Source organism: Nomascus leucogenys, chromosome 5, assembly GCF_006542625.1.
Source record: "Nomascus leucogenys isolate Asia chromosome 5, Asia_NLE_v1, whole genome shotgun sequence".
NCBI classification, from domain to species: Eukaryota; Metazoa; Chordata; class Mammalia; order Primates; family Hylobatidae; genus Nomascus; species Nomascus leucogenys.
The window spans coordinates 120,657,184-120,676,459 of record NC_044385.1 but is presented as its reverse complement, the minus strand read 5'-3'; the positions used below and the strand labels follow the sequence as shown (position 1 = coordinate 120,676,459).

Here is a 19,276-nt window from a genome sequence, read left to right as displayed (position 1 = left end):
GGGATTACAGGCATGAGCCATCATGCCAGGCCAAATTTGGGGATTTTTGGAGGATGTGCTCATTCATGTGACAAATCTAGGTGCCTTCTATGTGGCCAGCATGTTCTAGGTGACGATGGCTTAGCAGCAAACAACACAGAAAAACCCAGATTCTCTGGGGGGAATACATAATTTTGAAAAAAAGTGAAATGCAATAGCCTTTCAAATGGTGACAGACACTACAGAGAAAATTTAAGTGTGGGTAAAGGCAGAGGGTGAGCCCCATGGGAGGGTCAGTGTGCAAAATGGAAACTCAGCATCATTTCTTCAATGGAGCTGTTTTGGAGAAAGCCCGGGGTGGGCATGGTTGGCCGTGCACTAACCTTTCTATCGTGGAGGTGTGGGGAGGGGAGAGGCATTCTCAGGTGTTTTCCTTAGAAACACAGGAAGGTAAGGAAGAACAGTGGAAACTGAATGAGGAACAAAAGGCATTCAGATTTAAAGATACCAAGATTAGAAGTTCCGAGTCTAGGGTGGTCACCAGACAGCAGATACTGTTTAAAATAAGTGTTGAATTCCTGGCACCAGAATTCTAGTCCTTTACTATTTTGTGGCTTCCAAATAGAGAAAGTTCATGGAAGGAAGCATTAAGGCCATCTAGTTTAAGTCCTGCGTATCTATTTCACTCTCTTTATAGATGTACAGTAGTCCCCCCATTCCGAGGAGGCAGGGGAACTACCCTCATCCAAGACCCTCACCTCAGTGGCTGCCTAAAGCCGTGGATAGTGCTGAACCCTAGTGTTTTTTTTTCCTGCTTACACATATCTTTGTTTGTTTGTTTGTTTTGTTTTTGAGACAGTCTCGCTCTGTCACCTAGGCTGGAGTGCAAAGGTGTGATCTCGGCTCACTGCAACTTCTGCCTCCCAGTTTCAAGCAATTTTCCTGCCTCAGCCTCCCAAGTAGCTGGGATCACAGGTGCCTGCCACCACGCCCGCATAATTTTTGTATTTTAGTAGAGATGAGTTTTCACCATGCTGGCCAGTCTGGTTTTAAACTGCTGACCTCAGGCGATCCACCTGCCTCGGCCTCCCAAAGTGCTAGGATTACAGGTGTGAGCCACCACACCTGGCCCTACTTACACATATCTATGGTAAAGTTTAATTTATAAATTGAGCACAGTAAGAGATTAACAATGATAATAAAATAGAATAATTACAACAATATACTCTTCACCATTTCATCGATAGAAGGTTCACTCTTAAACCAGATCTCAGCAACTTCAGCATACAATTTTTTTTCCTTTTCTTATTGGCTTGAGAACTTTAACCTTTTCACATAAAGGAAGGCTTTGTGGCTTTTCCTTGGCATATCCAAGTGGCTAGCATCCTTGTACTTGCTCTTTGGGGACATTATTAAGTAAAATAAGGGTGACTTGAACAGCAGTATTGTGATGCCATGACAATAGATCTGAGCGCCCAGGGTGTCTACTAAGTGACTAAAGGTGGGTGACGTCTGCAGCGTGGAAATGCTGGACAGAGGGAGGATTCCCATCCTGGGTGGGTTTGTGGGAGATTTCATCATGCTACTCCGAACAGTATGCAGTTTAAGCCTTAGGAATTATTTCTGGAATTTCCCATTTAATCTTTTCAGTCAACCATGGGTAACTCAACCTGTGGAAAGCGAAACTGTGGATATGGGGGGATGGCTGTATAGCATCGAGAGACACAAGCGAACTCCTTCAGTGGGCTGCCACAGGGGCTTTCATTCAACCTGCCCCTAGCCTTCCTTGTTCTCTAAACTCTCGGCTTAGCTCACAGCTTTGACCTTCTTCATGGGTCTGAGCACAAACCTGCCTTCTGACTTACCTCCTGGATCCCGTGATTCCAGGCCCAAGTTCAGAAGGTATACAGCAGAGAGGACCTTCCCTCCCTAGTTTCTTCTTTTAGTATTGTTTATTTCTAATAAAAGTGGGGGAAACTTTTCTTCTTTGATAGACTATAATTTTATGGTTATGCAAATGCATAATCCATTGAGAAAGGTTTTATTAGGCTTGGTTTCTGAAGAATATAAAATATTGAACTTGTCCATTAAAGACAGAACAATCTTGATTCAATGAGTATCAAGTAATGAAATAATATTTTAGTTCCATCTTGGCCAGTTGTTACAAAAAGGTCAGGAAAGAGGAGGAGAAGAGAAATAGAAAGGGCCTTCAGGGAATTAAGGAGGCAGAGAGGGCTAAAAGAGAGCTGAAAGGGAAAAAAAGGAGAGAGGGAAAGAGAAAGTGAGGGGATTTACCAAAGATAAGTTAGCTTTTATTTCCTCCTTTACTTGTGGATATGGGGAAAATGAAGCTCATAGAAACTGAAGACTCTGGTTAGGGTCACAGAGACAGGGAGCTGGGACCTGTGTTTTCCCCCTTATACCACATTAAGAAACCACTATTGGCCAAGCTTGGTGGCTCATGCCTGTAATCCCAGAATTTTGGGAGGCCAAAGTGGGAGGATCGCTTGAGCCCAGGAGTTCGATACCAGCCTGGGCAACATAGAGAGACCTGGTCTCTATCAAAAATAAAAATATTAGCCAGGCACAGTGGCATGTTGCCTGTACTCCTAGCTACTTGGGAGATAGGGGCGGGAGGATTGCTTGAGTTCAGAAGTTTGAGGCTGCTGAGCTCTGATCTGATCTGAGTGAGCTCTGATCGCTCCACTGCACTCCATCCAGCCTGGGCAACAGAGTGAGACTCCATCTCAAAAAAAAAAAAAAGAAACCAGTATTCAGAACTTTTCAAATCCTTGGGGGAAAAAACAACAAAAACTAAATAAAACTAAATGCCACCACCACCAACAACAATAAACGACAAAACTCTCTACTAACCCTTGTCTAAGACTCCTGCTTGCTGGAAATGATGCTGGGGGTTGTGGTCCTGGGGTGGAGAATGTCTCCTGTATCGCTGAAGCTGATGGCTTCCTGTGTTTGGCAGTGAGCACGACTATGCCATATTGAGTTTGTATTGAATTTTACCCCAGATCATTGTTCAAGGTACTCTACCCATCTGTCCTATTCAATAATACAATCATTCCTTCCTTCCATAACTGTTTATTGAGTATCTATCACATACCAGGCATAATGGGGATTCCAAATAACATGGGAGTAGTCATTGCCCTGAAAGTGTTGTACTCCTAGTAGGACAGTTAGGAGGGAAGTGATGCTGCTGTACTAAGTTTTGTGGGAGACAAGGGGGAGAAGAGACTAAGTCTGAGGAGAGAAGGGCCACTGGGGCAGAACTGGGTGGAGGAATGGCTCATTTGGCAGTGGTCTGGAATCGTTGACTAGACCCCCTCAGGGATACATTGGTAATAAGGAGCCGATTGACTTAGATTTCCATGTATAAAGTCCTTACATAGATGGTTGAAGATAATTTAGTCTCTTGTCAAAGTTGACTTTTATCATCAGGCAGAAGCCTTTAGCTCTTGCTGGTACCCACATCTTTCAGCCCAGCTTTTTGAGATCTGGGCAATGAGAGGGAGTAGGAGGGTCCTTGATAAGTCTTCACTGATTTGTGTCATCCTCTAATAGAAGCTTTGGGTCTCTTCTGATTGCAGATACTTTTAACTCAACAGTGGCATCCCTCCTTGTTAATATTTCTAAATATTATGCAGTTAACTGTTCAGCCTGTGGAACAGACTTACCATTCTCACTTTCCTTAATTTTTTAACTTCCTGGAGCCAGTTTTATTCTCTGATTAAAAAAAAACTCTTTAGTCCAAAAAGACACCAGTGAATTTTACTTAGAAGTCCTTGCTGAAATATACTGTATGAGGTTCTGCTGGAAGGGAGGTCTCGGGCATGCAGAAGTCATCTCAGGCATGTCTGGGAAACCCACCTAAGTTGAAGCTGGACTGGTTAGGTTACAGTCTTCTGGACACATTTTGGAGGAGGTGAGGAGAAAGAGGTGAGTTGATGAGTTCTTCTTGCCATTGGGTTAATTAGAATTGCTAGTTTGGATCAGCAGGAGGTTTCCGGAATCCTGAACGTAACTGCAATGTGTGCTCCAATCTTACAGGGCATTGAAAGCCCACCATTTCACTGCAGGCAGAAGCCACCAGGCAGTGGGTTCCCCATGGGAAGGGCTTCCTAGATTAGACAATCCCCATATTAAAACATGCCTATTAAAGGTGACACATGGCCAGACAAGACAGCCAAGATGAAAGAAGTTGGTGTAATTGAGTAGTTGCATCTATCAAAGGTATTAGAGGTTTCCTAATGGGGCACAAATATGTTTCTTCTTCTTCTTCTTCTTTTTTTTTTTTAGACAAAGCCTTGCTGTTCTGCTCAGGCTGGTGTGCAGTGGCGATGACAGCTCACTGCAGCCTTAACCTCCTGAGCTCAGTCCATCCTCCCACCTCAGCCTCTGGAATAGCTGGGATCACAGGCTCACACCAGTACATCTGGCTACATTTTAATTATTATTTATATTTTTTATTGTTTTGAGATAGTCTTACTCTGTTTCCCAGGCTGGAGTGCAGTGGCATCGATCTCAGCTCACTGCAACCTCCGCCTCCCAGGCTCAAGTGATTCTTGTGCCTTAACTTCCCGAGTAGCTGGGATTACAGGCATGTGTCATCACACCTCGCTAATTTTTATATTTTCTTAGTAGAGATGGGGTTTTGCCGGGCTGGTCTCGAGCTTCTGGCCTCAAGTGATCCGCCTACCTCAGCCACCTAAAGTGCTGGGGTTACAGGCATGAGCCACTGCCTAGACTTTTTCCTTATAAGTTTTTAGTAGAGGTGGGCATCTCACTGTGTTGTGTAGGCTGGTCTCAAACTCCTGGGCTCAAGCCATTCTCCCTCCTCAGCCTCCCAAAGCTCTGGAGTTACAGGTGTGAGTCACTATGCCTGGTGCATGTTAATTATTATCATTTAATGATTAGTGATGTTAATTATTATCATTTAAATGATTCCTAATGGATGACCATTTTGATTTTTCTTTTTTTTTTTAGTAAAAAAGAATCTCAAAATATTTGAATAAGTTCTTTCTGTCTTTTGCAAGATTACTATTTTTCCTTTCATAACTGATAAATAATTTGTAGCTAGATAATTTTGAATTATGTAAATGTCCCATCAAACTTTCACTGACTGGTTTTAGCTTCCATTGAAAATGTTTTCTAACCTCATCATTCTTTGTCTGAGAGCTTTTTCCTTCTTCCCCCATTTATGTCTCAGTAAGGATTCGTGGATTCTTTTGTTATTCAGTGGGTTAGTATTCATTGCTGTCATGATTTATTTGGATGCTTCCATTATCACAGACTTGTCTAGTGGGACCCCGTCAAGCTGGGTCCTCTGTTCTTTGGGCCCATCCTCTTGATTCCTTGAATGTTTCCTTATCTTATGGTATCTCATGGCCCATCTTGTACTTTTTCTGCCCCAGCCTTTGAATCAGCTATTTCTTCAAGAAGCCCTGGTTCCTTTTAGATAATAATGGTTTTGGAAACCAAGATCTGGGCAACAGCATGCTCTCAGTTACTGGCGTGTCATTGCTTCTGGCGCCTGTCTGTGGATAGAGCTAGGGACTGTGCGTGTGTGCGTGTGTGTGTGTGTACTGCGCACATGTTAATTTTTCTCTCTCTAGCTCTATATATTCATATCTGTCTATATATAGCTGTATGTATTTTAAAGGTAAGTTTAAGCAATACCCATGGAGCTAGGAGTCTACTTAAACACGGATGTGTAATTCTGGATATATGTCTCTTTTCTCTTGTTAACAGGTGGCTCAATCCCTTGTTTAAAATTGGCCATAAACGGAGATTAGAGGAAGATGATATGTATTCAGTGCTGCCGGAAGACCGCTCACAGCACCTTGGAGAGGAGTTGCAAGGGTAAGTGGGAGGCAGTAAAGTAGGCATTAAGGAAGCGTGGGTGTCTGTGTGTGGGGAGTGGGTTTTACCTTCCTGGGTCCCATCTGAAGCCTCTGTTTACCCTTAAGGTGAATGTGTGTCACCTTCCTCAGGCTGCCCCTAGGCTCAGCCAACCATGGTGGCCTGGGGGAAACTCCTGTTTCCTGTGCCTCCGTAGAGGTCAGGGGAGCCAGCACCTAAGGCCCGAGATGCCTGAGGTCTGTCCCTGGAGATGGAAGTATTGTGGCTGGAGGAGGTTGTCTGGCTTATCTGTGCTACTGATGGGGCTTCAATCCAGTAAAGCTTGGCAGTAACTTGTTTCCCCAGACTTCCCCTCAAGGCCTGTTTTTCTGATGCTACAGATTCTATACCACACATAACCTTCAGGAGCCCTGGGAGCAATTAGCAGCATTTATGAGATAGTCACAAAATGCCCTGTCTTAAATGCATAACTGTCACTCTGCCATCTCCCCTGTTTTATATTGTGGCGGGGTTCACTCTTATTTACGAAGCTTTTTCCTCATTGTAGGTTCTGGGATAAAGAAGTTTTAAGAGCTGAGAATGACGCACAGAAGCCTTCTTTAACAAGAGCAATCATAAAGTGTTACTGGAAATCTTATTTAGTTTTGGGAATTTTTACGTTAATTGAGGTAAAAGCTTTTACATACCATGAATTGTTTTTCAGGACACATTCAGTAAACATGCTCGCCATTGACTGGTGCTGTAATGGATGGGGGAACAGAAGGGAGAAGTGGCCAGATGGGGTTTGAAGGTATTTTAAGGTCTAAGGATTAAACATGTCTAGGAAGCATTAGGTAGTTAGTTCAGTGAGTGTATTTATCCGGGTGAATACTTAAGTGACTGAAGTTCAAGGTCATTATTGTTTTTCTTGTAACCAATTAAAATGCAGTATCATGGAAGAAGAGTATTTTATTCAAAATGGTAGGACAATGTTGATGCTCAGTAAATGTTTTAAATGCTAAGAGTCACTCCTGGTCAAAAGAGGATCCTACAGCCTGGAGGAATGCGTGCCCTGTGGTTTAGAGGAAGTGATTTTGGATCGGAGCCCAGAATAATGTAAGACATTTTACAGGTGCTCAACAAATAACTGTTCACCAAGCCAAATCTGATAAATGCTCTCCTGGAGAGGTATTGTCACCTCTCCCCTCTCAGGGAAACGGAGCTGAGGGCCTTGCACCTGGGCTGGCGGTGATGCCCCAGAGGCTGGAGCTGGCTGAAGACCCAAGAGCTACCCCCTCCGAGTGGGCCCAGGTGCTGGGAGCCAAAATCCCCTCTGGGAAGAAGGTCCGAGGACTGTGCACCCCAGGGGATTCATCACACCCATCCAGTGTGTCTTCCTTGTTGTGGGCGTAGATTGCTGGTTGGAAGGTAGAGTCTCGGTGCCTGGCCCTGCAGAGAGTATATAAATGGACATTCTATGAAAAATGAAAGAAAGCCAGGAGGGCAATGACCTCTGTTACCCCGAAGGGCCTCTGTCGAGATCCTGCAGAAATACAGTGTTCTGCCTAGGCACACTGCCAGGTAGCCTGTCTGTTCTGGTCTGCGGCCTGCTAGAGGAGATGCAGAGGGTCCTGCTGGGTGACTTGTGTCCTCTGTGCTACCTTAGGGATGTCAGTAGTCCATGAAAGTAAGAGGGGTGGATGTTGCCGTTGTACAAAAGAGTGGCTTTAAATGCAGGATGGGGAGTTGTCACGGTGCATTTTGTTGGGAATGAGGTGGGGGGAGGCGGTTGGTTTGTATGTAGGGGGTTTGCTCCTGTCGAACATGCTTTTTGTTGTGGAGGGCACGGTGGGCAGTGGGAGGCAGGTGGGTGAGCTCTGCCCTACACTAGAGGAATCTGTCAGACAACAGGGGACTGGACGGTCCTGGGAGACGGATGGTCTCATTGGTGACAAAGGTGTGTTGGCCAGGGTGCCAGATGGTGAGTGCCACCTTTGAGAGGGTACCCGCCCTGGCTGCCTGCTGCTGTGGCTTTGTGGAGGACGGGGTGGACGTGCAGAATAACCGGTGGACCTGACTTGAGGGTGGAAGAGGGCCAGGAGCCCCTCAGGCTCTCCCAGCCCCTCTTCAACCTGTGCCGGGGTGTCCCAGTGATGGTGTTTCCACATGGCCCCAATCGATCTCAGTTGGAAAGAAATAGAATGACAAGTTGGTGTCAATGTGGCCAGTGTGTGCAGGATTTCCTGGCCCAGTTTGGCTGTGCAACCTCAGAGAAGTTGTCTGGTAGCTATGGAGCCTCTGTAAGTGCCTAAGGCTCATGCCAGGTGTCTGGTTAGGTGTGGTGGGAATGAATGGCCTCACATACGTTTCGAGGCAGGCCTCCCTCAGCTACTTCCATTTCTCTAGTTTCCCTTTGTTACCAGCTGCTTATGAAATTGAAAACAGGATGATTTAGAAGGAACTGAGCTTGTCATGCTCAGGGCTGTCTGTGCTGATGTGGGCTGCCAGCCACTTGGGGTGGGGTCTCTAACCCACAGGTGGTGACTGGACTACAATGAGATTTGGGTAAGCTTTTGGGAGAAGCAGGCATAGAAGTAGAGGCTGTAGAAATGTGAATTTCTCCTGAGACTTGAGGACAGGCCCCACTCTGGTGCTGGGAGCATGGTAATCCTTACTGCTGGGGGGGCATGTGGGAAGGGGCCCGGATCGAGGGGAGCTTTAATACAGGTACAGTTGGTGGAGAGCTGGTCTTTCTTTTAGCGGGGTGGTTATTGGGCAGTCATGGCAGAAAAGTAGGGAGTGGAGGACCTGGCAAATATGGGGGCTCATGCTCAGTACTGCTTAGCAGCAGCAGTGCTAGTAGAAGCAGCAGCAGGATTGGTAGTGGTTGGTACTCAGTAGTAATAAGCAGCAGCAGTACTAGTAGCAGTAGTTGCAATAATAGTGACAGTGAGTACTTGAAAAATAGTATGTACCAGGAACTGCTATGATTTCTTTCCTTCTTTCTTTCTTTCTTTTTTCTTTCTTTCTTTCTTTCTTTCTTTCTTTCTTTCTTTCTTTCTTTCTTTCTTTCTTTCTTCTTTCTTTCTGTCTTTCTCTTTCTTTTCTTTTCTTTTTCTTTCTTTCATTTTATGTTAGGGTATGTTATTTTATTTTTTGAGATAGGGTCTCACTCTGTTGCCAGGCTGGAGTGCAGTGGTGCTATCTTGGCTCACTGCAGCCTTGGCCTACTGGGCTCAAGCAATCCTCCCGAGTAGCTGGGACCACAGGTGCGTGCCACCATGCCTGGTTAATTTTTGTATTTTTTGTTTTACTATGTTGCCCAGGTTGGTCTTGAACTCCTGGGCTCAAACGATCCTCCCACCTTGGCCTCTCAAAGTGCTGGGATTATAGGCGGGAATCACCATGCTCAGTCAGAAGGCATTCTTTTACCCCTACTTTTGGGAAGAGGACACTGGGTGCTATGTAGTTACATAATGTGCCCAGGGCCACACAAAGTGTAAATGACAGAGCCCAGATTCAGTCTCAGGCGTGCTGACTTAGGGCCCAAACCATCTCCAGACTGTCGTAAAGCTGTCTTGAGAACTCTGTCTTCAGGGTATCCAGCACATGCTTCTTGAACTTGGCCTAGGGATAAGTCAGATGCTAAGAGCTCCCTGGAGCAGTGGGGCATGGCTGTGGGAAATCAGATTGGGGATTATAAATTACCCTAGGTTCCTAGGTCTCCTGGGGTTGGAAAGTCAGGTGACGTGCTAGAGAGTGGCTGGGGTGCTGGGCAGGTCAGAGCACCAAGGTACATTGAGGTCGACCACGAACCCTTTTTGTTTTTTAATTTTTTTTTTAATGTTTTTGTTTGAGGTGGGGTCTCACTCTGTCACTCAGGCTGGAGTACAGTGGTGTGATCTCAGCTCACTGCAACCTCCATCTCCCTGGGCTCAAGCAATCCTCCCACCTCAGCCTCCTGAGTAGCTGTGACTATAGGCATGCACCATGCCTGGCTTATTTTTTGTATTTTTAGTAGAAATGAGGTTTTACCATGTTATCTGGGCCGGTCTAGAACTCCTGAGCTCAAGCCATCGGCCCACCTCACCTTCCCAATTTAATGGGATTACAGGTGTGAGCCACTGTGCCTGGCTGACCAAGAACCCTTTAGAAACCTGTCTCCCACTGAGTACCATCCTCCAAATGTGTGAGGCGTGGCAGCCCTGCTGACCCAAGTTCATCAACATCCACGCTGTTAAGACACCATTCCCAGTTGTCTCCTCCTCGGACAGACGAGCAGGAAGCTTGTGGTCTTGCGTGGTCACGACATTGACTGATGGTCTGGGCAGATGTCAAGTTCCCTGTTTTTACTTATCAAAGTCTCTGGGTTTCCTGCATAGCAATGATATCTCTGCAGTTTTAGAAGCCTTTGGCCTGAATTGTGAATTGGGTTTGCAGTTTGCTTGGCAAGGATGAAGACCCCAGATCAGTCACTAGTATGGGGACACCTCTTCTGTCCTGGTATCTGAACCCTCCCACTAGCAAGGTGGGCCCCAGGTATTAGGGCGGCAGGCTAAGGTGTTAAGATGGACCCACACAGTGCTGATGGCAGGCACCTCTCATATAAAGTGGAGCCTGGGCATTTCACAAGAGAGCACTTGTTGGTCCTGTGTTTACACCAATATCTTGGTGGTTTATGGTATAAAATTAGACAGTAGTCAGTTATTTTTTAGATGATCATGGTGACTAGCAGATGATGCTCATTTTAACTTTGTGTCTTTAACATGATAACTGGTAGGACTTTTAGTTCCAATGCAGTAAAGTTCAGGGAGCTAAAGCTCTTCCCAGTTCAACTCGAAGTAATCCTTGGATTTTTTGTTTTTTTCCTTTTCCTTCTAGCAGTGAAAACAGCCTGAATTCTAGTATAAATACTATTGTTTTCCCAGACTTGCCTATTGACACTTGGTTGTTTTGGAGAAGTTGGAGAGAAATAATTTCTTAAGATGAAGGTAGGGAGTGTAACATCTCAAAAACATTTCAGGTGTTGTTTTGGGTTTTCAATCATTAAAGCTGTCTATTGACCAGGCATAGTGGCTTATGCCTGTAATCCCAGCATTTTGGGATGCCAAGGGATGATTATTTGAGCCCAGGAGTTCCCAGCTTTAGTGAGCTATGATTGCACCACTGCACTCCAGCATGGGTGACAGAGCAAGACCTTGTCTCTAAAAAAGAAAATTAGGCCAGGCGCGGTGGCTCATGCCTGTAATCCCAGCACTTTGGGAGGCCAAGGCGGGCGGATCAGAAGGTCAGGAGTTCGAGACCAGCCTGACCAACCTGGTAAAACCCCGTCTCTATTAAAAATATAAAAATTAGCTGGGCATGTGGTGGTGGGTGCCTGCAATCCCAGCTACTCAGGAGGCTGAGGCAGGAGAATTGCTTGAACCTGGGAGGTGGAGGTTGCAGTGAGCTGAGATCGCACCACTGCACTTCAGCCTAGGTGACAGAGCAAGACTCTGTCTCAAAAAAAAAAAAAAAAATTATGGAGTTAGAACAAATGTTCGTTTCACAATTGATTTTATGAAGATGCTTTTCATTTTTTGGTCTTGGGTCTGTGCTGCTTGTGGATCTTCGTATTTTAGATAGTGGAAGCTCTAAACTCAACCTAGCATTTTGTGAAAAGCTTCTGTGATGATATTCAGGCCTTTTTTAATCTACTTATGCCGGAGGTTGCCAATTTTTTTTGTGTGTGAAAAATCAGACCTTGGCGATGACCTTGAGCAGTAGAATATAAATAACTCCCACAATGTTAGTGTTCTAATAATGGAATGCTAGGCACAAATGGGTTAATTCCTCTGGTTACAGAACAACTGTGCAGTGGATCCATAACTCCCTAGCCATATACTCTTAACTAAGCTGAATGCAAGCAGGGCCTTCCCTGCGTACTGATGGTGACACCAGCAGGAAGAGGGATGGTGACACCAGTTTGCGGGGAGTCTTTGAGGTTGGAATTTCAAAGTAACACAAGTGAGATTAGGAATGATTGTCAGAGTTGAGGAATGATTATAATGCCCAGAGAAACAAGTACTAGTCTAATGGTGAACACAGTGCTCTTACAGGCAAATGCTAATCAGAACAGAACAGCTCTCGAATTTCCAGCACATCTGTCCCCTGTGTGCACCTCCATGGAGACTGTGATGGGGACTGGAGACCGAGCAAGTATCCACCCACTTAGAGCCTGCAGGGGGGCAGAAGGAAGGAGGAGCTTGGGAATCCTCTGTGTGGGCCAAACCAGGACACAGGCAACTTCTCCATTTGTATCTATGCTGCTTGTTGGTCTTTGTATTTTAGATAGTTGAAGATTATCTAAATGTTTCTTTGAGAAATGAGATGTGTATTTTTTTTTTTTCCTGAGACGGAGTCTCATTCTGTCACCAGGCTGGAGTGCAGTGGCACGATCTCGGCTCACTGCAACCTCTGCCTCCCGGGTTCAAGTGATTCTGCTGCCTCTGCCTCCCAAGTAGCTGGGACTACAGGTGTGTGCCACCTCACCCAGCTAATTTTTTTGTATTTTTAGTAGAGATGGGGTTTCACCATGTTGGCCAGGATGGTCTTGATCTCTTGACCTTGTGATCCGCCCACCTTGGCGTCCCAGAGTGCTGGGATTACAGGCGTGAGCCATCATGCCTGGCCAATGAGGTGGTTTTTAATAACTTCAATTCTACATTCCTTGTTCAGCTGCCTGACATGAGGGCCAAGGCCAAGCCTCATGTGGTGTTTTCTTTCTTTGGTTGTTTTGTTTTCTGAGCCAGAGGTCTTGCTCTGTCACCCAGGTTAGAGTGCAGTGGTGTGATCTTGGCTCACTGCAACCTCTGTTTCCTTAGTTCAAGCCATTCTTCTGCCTCAGCCTCCCGAATAGCTGTGATTACAAGCTTACACCACCACATGTAGCTAATTTTTTTATTTTTAGTAGAGACAGGGTTTTACCATGTTGGCCAGCCTGGTCTTGAACTCCTGACCTCAAGTGATTCGTCTGCCTCGGCCTCCCAAAGTGCTGGGATCTTTCTTAGGTTTTTAAAGATCATTTCAAAAATATAAAATATAACAGGATACTAAGCCCCTCTCTACCCCTAAGCCAGCTTCAGTAACTATCAACTCATGACCACTCTTGATTTTTATGAAGCCCTGCTCACTGCCCCCTCTGAAGATGTGTGTGTGTGTGTTTTGAGATGGAGTTTTGCCCTTGTCCAGGCTGGAGTGCAGTGGCATGATCTTGGTTCACTGCAACCTCTGCCTCCTGGGTTCAAGTGATTCTCCTGCCTCAGCCTCCTGAGTAGCTGGGATTATAGGCATCTGCCACCACGCCCGGGTAATTTTGTATTTTTAGTAGAGATGGGGTTTCACCATGTTGGCCAGGCTGGTCTCAAACTCCTGACCTCAAGTGATCCACCTGCCTCGGCCTCCCAAAGGGCTGAGATTACAGCTGTGAGCCATCATGCCCAGCCGCATGTGTACTTTTTAATTGAAGAAACCATGTTGCTTGCCCTGCACAGATTCTCAGGGTCTAGATTGGGCTCATTGCATATCCCTTCTCCCCCTCCTGTGAACCTCTGCATCCTTGCATGCTGTATCATTTAACATGTCCATCTGGTACCAGAAGTTAGTGGTTAGATTTAGAAGCTTGATGTGATTCAGGTTTTATTTTCCCCACTCCTCCCTTTGGCAGGAGTACTTTGAAGGTGAGGGTGTGTACCACCTGCCACTTCGAGATACCTCACTTAGGTCTGGTTATGTGTGTGTGGTATTTGGAGCCATTCATGATCATTGCTTAAGATGCATTAATTTGTTAGGAGTTTGCAAAGTGGTGATATTCCAGTTCCTCATTTGTTAGCTGAAATATTTGCATAAAGAGAAACTTTGCCATTATCAACTCTTTGATACTCTGAGTTACAGTACACCTATAGGAAAGGCAGGAGAAATGATTAATTTTGTTACTGTTTTTAAAAGCCGATTTTCAAAATAATGAGTGATTCTCCAGCATTTTCCTCTGGAGTTAATGGATTTTTTTGTTATTGCTTGTTCTGTTTATTTTGATGAGTATGATTGTGAGCTCATGGAGTTAAACAGTTCTGATGTGCTGTTCATTATAGTTATTATCCCTGTGCCACACTTTGGCTGTCTTTGGCTAGTGGGAGTCTATTGAAGTCGGGCCCTGAGACTTTTGCCTATATACTATTAGTCTTCGCAAATTCCTCATTTTCTGGTATGACAGATGTTTTAGGCTCCCTGAACAGTTTTTGCCGCAGCTGTGGAATCAACCATTTTTCCTAGCAGCTTTAACTCCTTTTATGTTTATATTTAAAGATAAACATATCATGAATTTATGTGGGTATTTCCAAATCAGATTCAGGACGCCAGTGTTTTTACTTAATCTCTTTACTGTTACATCTGTATCTCTTTTCTTCCTTCATCTGTTCTTTTTTCTCCCTAGCCTAATCCCAGCTCTTTTTTTTTTTTTTTTTTTTTGAGCCGGAGTCTTGCTCTGTCACCCAGGCTGGAGTGCAGTGGCACAGTCTCGGCTCACTGCAAGCTCCACCTCCCGGGTTCACGCCATTCTCCTGCCTCAGCCTCTCCAAGTAGCTGGGACTACAGGCGCCCGCCACCATGCCCGGCTAATTTTTTTGTATTTTTAGTAGAGACAGGGTTTCACCGTGGTCTCGATCTCCTGACCTTGTGATCCGCCCGCCTCGGCCTCCCAAAGTGCTGGGATTACAAGCGTGAGCCACCGTGCCCAGCACTTGATATCAACATACTTATTCATTTATTTTATCTTACAGTATCAACACTACTACCCATAATGTGATTTCTGAAAATAATTTAAATTTTTTTTCTTTGCGGTTTACATTGTCCTTAGGGTAGGTAATAATGTACAGGGACTGTCTTTTCAAACTACTTTTTTTACAGTCAAATAAACTAGTTAAACTATTTTGTTTAAAGTTAAAAAAAAATTATGATCCATCCTTTTGTTTGGTAGGTACAGTCTTTACTGAACATTGAATTTTCCCTACTGTGCAGAATGGAAGGTCTTAGTTTCATCACTGAAATCTCAGCATCCTTTTTTCCTAAGGGATTTTCTTGGAAGCCTAACATTTGGCAGCAGCTCTGATTAAAAGCCCTTTGTGGTCTTAAAAGTTCTTCAGGGTCAGGCACAGTGGCTCACGCCTGTAATCCCAGCACTTTGGGAGGCCAAAGCAGGCAGATCGCGAGGTCAGGAGTTCGAGACCAGCCTGGCCAATATGGTGAAATCCCGTCTCTATTAAAAAAATACAAAAATTAGTTGGTCGTGGTGGCACGTGCATGTAGTCCCAGCTACTCAGGAGGCCGAGGCAGGAGAATTGCTTGAACCTGGGAGGCGGAGGTTGCAGTGAGCTAAGATTGCACCACTGCACTCCAGCCTGGGCAACAAGAGCGAAACTCCATCTCAAAAAAGCTCTTCACAGCGGGTCTCCAGCCCCTCTAGACTCAGACACAGAGATAGTGCAGGAGAGGAGAATAGTGATGTGTACAGGCGTTGGTTTCTATACTCCAGAATCTTCCAGGGATGGGGAACTCAGGCCCTACCCTGATCAATTGGCCCTAAATGTGGGGGATGGCTCCTGAGCATCAGTGAGCGTGTAAGTCTCCTGGGTGATTCTAACACGCCGTCAGGACTGCACTAATTCAGAGAGGACTTCAGGTATATCTGGAGTCTTAATTGTTATTATTTCCCCAGATTCACCTTTTTTCTTCCTTAACTCTGGATCTTTCTCAACCCTACTTTTGTCCCCTATTCCCCCATTTCTTTTTTTTTTTTTTTTTTCTGAGATGGAGTCTTGTGCTGTTCCCCAGGCTGGAGTGCAGTGGCACCATCTTGGCTCACTGCAACCTCACCTCCTAGGTTCAAGTGATTCTTGTGCCTCAGCCTCCCCAGTAGCTGGGATTACAGGTGTAAGCCACCATGCCCAGCTAATTTTTGTATTTTTAGTAGAGATGGGGTTTCACCATGTTGGCCAGGTTGGTCTTGACCTCCTGACCTCAAGTGATCTGCTCACCTTGGCTTCCCAAAGTGCTGGGATTACAGGCGGGAGCCACCGCGCCTGGCTGTATTTCCCCATTTCTAAAACAAACTGCTTACTCGTTTTTCCACAGCTCACTCTTTTCTGCTTGTATTTTCCACTCAAACATCTTCTTTGGTAGCTTGTTTCTATTTCCTGTGTTTTATTTCCTTCTCATGCAATCAGGTATGGTGCAGTTGGGCAAGGAATATCTGAAGTGCATGGGGGAGCAGAAGCATGGAGGCCGCGTGCCCGCTGGGCCTAGACATGTAATGTGTCACTCCAAGAAAGCAAGGGATGGGGCTCAAATGTCAGGAGGCTGAGTACCAAATACTCCGTTGAGAAGTATCTGCCTTCAAGTACTCTGGGACTCCGGTAGAACCTGAAGTATGGAACATTGAAGTATCCTACTGGACTCTCAAAAACCTCCATGGTTTCACAGTTGAGGAGAATTCTTGGGAAGGAGTAAGGACTGTATTCTTAGCTTGTTTGTGGAAAGACTCTTCACCAGGTTGTAGATTGGTTGGTCTCTAAGATGGAGAATTTATGTGAGTTACTTTTGACCTTGGTACTGATATTTAGAAAGTTTAAATTTGGTTAGTTACAATTTTGATAATGAGTATTTTCCCAGTTGTTTTGTTTCTTATTAGTTGAAGGTTAAGATATGGAATGGAGAGGTCCATGGAAAATCATGGACCAAAAACCAGCATTACTCACAAGTGAGCCCGTTTGCTTGACTGGATTATTAAATGCTGTCTCTCGGCAGGGAAATCTGGACAGTTAGGTAGTCGTGACCTACCTGCCTTTTGCATTCTCTTTCGCTGGGTTTATTGCATCTGTTATTTCCTCTGGGGGCCATCCCTCTTGCCGTTTGAATCATACTCACCTCAGGCTGAAATGGAGAAGTGTGTAACAGGTAACAGTGACTCCCAGGGACGGTGAGAAGTTTCAGGAACATTTAGAAAGGCAAAGAGCACTGAGTGTCTGGCTGATAGCCCAGGTGTGTCTGCTGTGGCCCTGGTTGCCCTTGGCACTCCTGAGCCAGGGCTGCCCGTGTGTACAGTTTGGTCTTCTTGCTTCTTGATGTAAACGTCCAGATTTTCATCTCAGTAAACTCTAAACAGTCCGTGTTACGACCCATTGTACTGGGAGCTCTTCCATAAACTCTTAGTGCCTCTTGAATGATTGGGCATGCTGGAAATGTAACAGTGAGCCTCTGCATTCTTAATATCTGATCATCTTACTCATAATTCTTCAACTAAATGGTATTTGCTGATTTCTGTATCATAGGGGAGAACTTCCATGACTTCATGGAAGGCAATGCTGTTGGTGAAGTCTGTGAGTTTGTGTGTGTGTGTGTGTGTGTGTGTGTATGCATGCTAGGACAGGCGTGTTGGGATTTAATATCATGACCCATCTGAGGGATGGGAATGTCTTCTGTAAATATCCTGATCCAGCTAGTTGTTTGGGATGAAAGTGTGTGTTAATTTTGTTTTTTATGGATTGTTCTTCCCTCACTTCAGATAGACAGAAAACAGCTATCAATAGCAAACCTGTCAGGTGTTTATTATGTCTTTGTTAAGAAGGAGAGCTTGCTTAAAAGGAAAAGTTGTTTTTCAAAGTCAAGATCTTGAAAGATTTTCAAACGTTCTGCATTTTGTCTTTTGAGAAGTCAGGAGGAAATGATGTTGAGGGCCTACGTGTTTACTTTTGGTGACCTGGATTTGCAATGAGTGTTTGGTTTTCTTTGATGGGGGAAATGGTCCCTTACAAGGGGTTCTAGAGGGAGGAAGTAGGTTACGGGGTGAAGTGCTCATTTGGCAGGGAGAGTAAAGGAAAGCTCCTTTGCTTACCTCAAACCATGGCTCAAGCTGCCTTCTGCTGTTTCTTTGCCTTTAGTCTTGGAGGTTAAAATTGCATTCCCTACGTCTTGTCCACATGCCTCCAGCTCATTGGTGTGGGATTTTAATTTTGCCTTGGGGAAAAGATGATTATTAATATTGCTTTAAAACCAGGACCTTCAAAATATGGCTGATATAGAGAGCCACTGATGACATTACCTTTGAGCTCAATTTCTGCCGTGTTTAATTTTTGACTCCACACTACCTGAGCCAAAGTGGCAGTTCTGGGCACATCCGGGCTTGTAGGGGGCAGAAACATATTGAAGCAATGTCCTGTGGGTCCAAGAGCCTGGAATCCTCCCAAGCCTGGTTCTTTTCGCCACTCCAACTGAAGCTGGACTTGGTGGTGTTAGATCTACTGACACGTGGAGTTTGGATTGGGAAAAATTGGAGAGTTTGATTTTCTGATCTGGGTTTGTGCCAATATCTCCATTCACAAAGGCTCTTAACTGTGAAGAAGGTGGCAAGAGTGCTGGCCTCCCATACACGAGCCTTCTCAACTTTCCTGTGGGCTGGGATGTCAAGGGTACAGAGGAAGTGGGGTGAGAGCTGGGGTGTCTGTTCGTAAGCAAATTCCTTACTCCTCTTGGGCCATTTTTTTCCTTATTCACCTTAGGCCAAGACTTAATTTGGTAGTTTGCCAAGTGTGCTTTAAAGCCCCGTTTGTAATTCAGAGCACCCACAGTGTACCAAGCACAATGTACTAAAACTTTATTGACTTTGAAATTAGAATTTTGATTTCAGGTTAAAACTCCTATCGGCTTGTCTTAAAGAAGAAAACAGTTCTGCTTTTCTTTTAGATTAGTGATGAATGTTGCACTTTGAAAATATAAAACTTGTGTTAAGAAAAAGCGAGCCTGGGTGCGGTGGCTCACATCTGTAATCCCAGCACTTTGGGAGGCTGAGGTGGGAGGATCACTTGAGGCTAGGAGTTTGGGACCAGCCTGGGCAACATAGTGAGACCCTGTCTTGACCAAAAAAAAAAAAATTTAGCTCTACATGATGGTGTGCACTTGTAGTCCCAGCTACTTGGGAGGCTGAGGTGTGAGGATTGCTTGAGTTAGCGAATTCGAGGCTGCTGTGAGCTGGGATTGTGCCACTGTACTCCAGCATGGGTGACAGAGCGAGCAATATCTGAAAAAAGAAAAAGTAAAAAGAAAAAATGGTGTGGTCTGTATGTCTAATTAAAGGCTTTTGTTTTTCTTCTTTTAGGAAAGTGCCAAAGTAATCCAGCCCATATTTTTGGGAAAAATTATTAATTATTTTGAAAATTATGATCCCATGGATTCTGTGGCTTTGCACACAGCGTACGCCTATGCCACGGTGCTGACTCTTTGCACGCTCATTTTGGCTATACTGCATCACTTATATTTTTATCACGTTCAGTGTGCTGGGATGAGGTTACGAGTAGCCATGTGCCATATGATTTATCGGAAGGTAAGTGACATTCAGCATTAAACATGTACCTCA

At 44.9% G+C, this 19,276-nt stretch overlaps 1 protein-coding gene across 3 annotated transcripts in view; it reads left to right on the top strand.

Moving 5' to 3' along the window:
- The window catches only part of ABCC4 (ATP binding cassette subfamily C member 4), a 319,962-nt gene that overhangs the window by 50,407 nt on the left and 250,279 nt on the right, over positions 1 to 19,276 (top strand). For 2 of the 3 annotated variants that reach the window (XM_030813558.1, XM_030813556.1), the window contains exons 2-4: positions 5,743 to 5,853; positions 6,401 to 6,521; positions 19,019 to 19,243. In XM_030813558.1, the coding sequence (XP_030669418.1) occupies positions 5,743 to 5,853; positions 6,401 to 6,521; positions 19,019 to 19,243 (457 nt within the window). The remainder of the gene's footprint in view (positions 1 to 5,742; positions 5,854 to 6,400; positions 6,522 to 19,018; positions 19,244 to 19,276) is intronic. The other variant, XM_030813557.1, reaches the window with a different exon arrangement.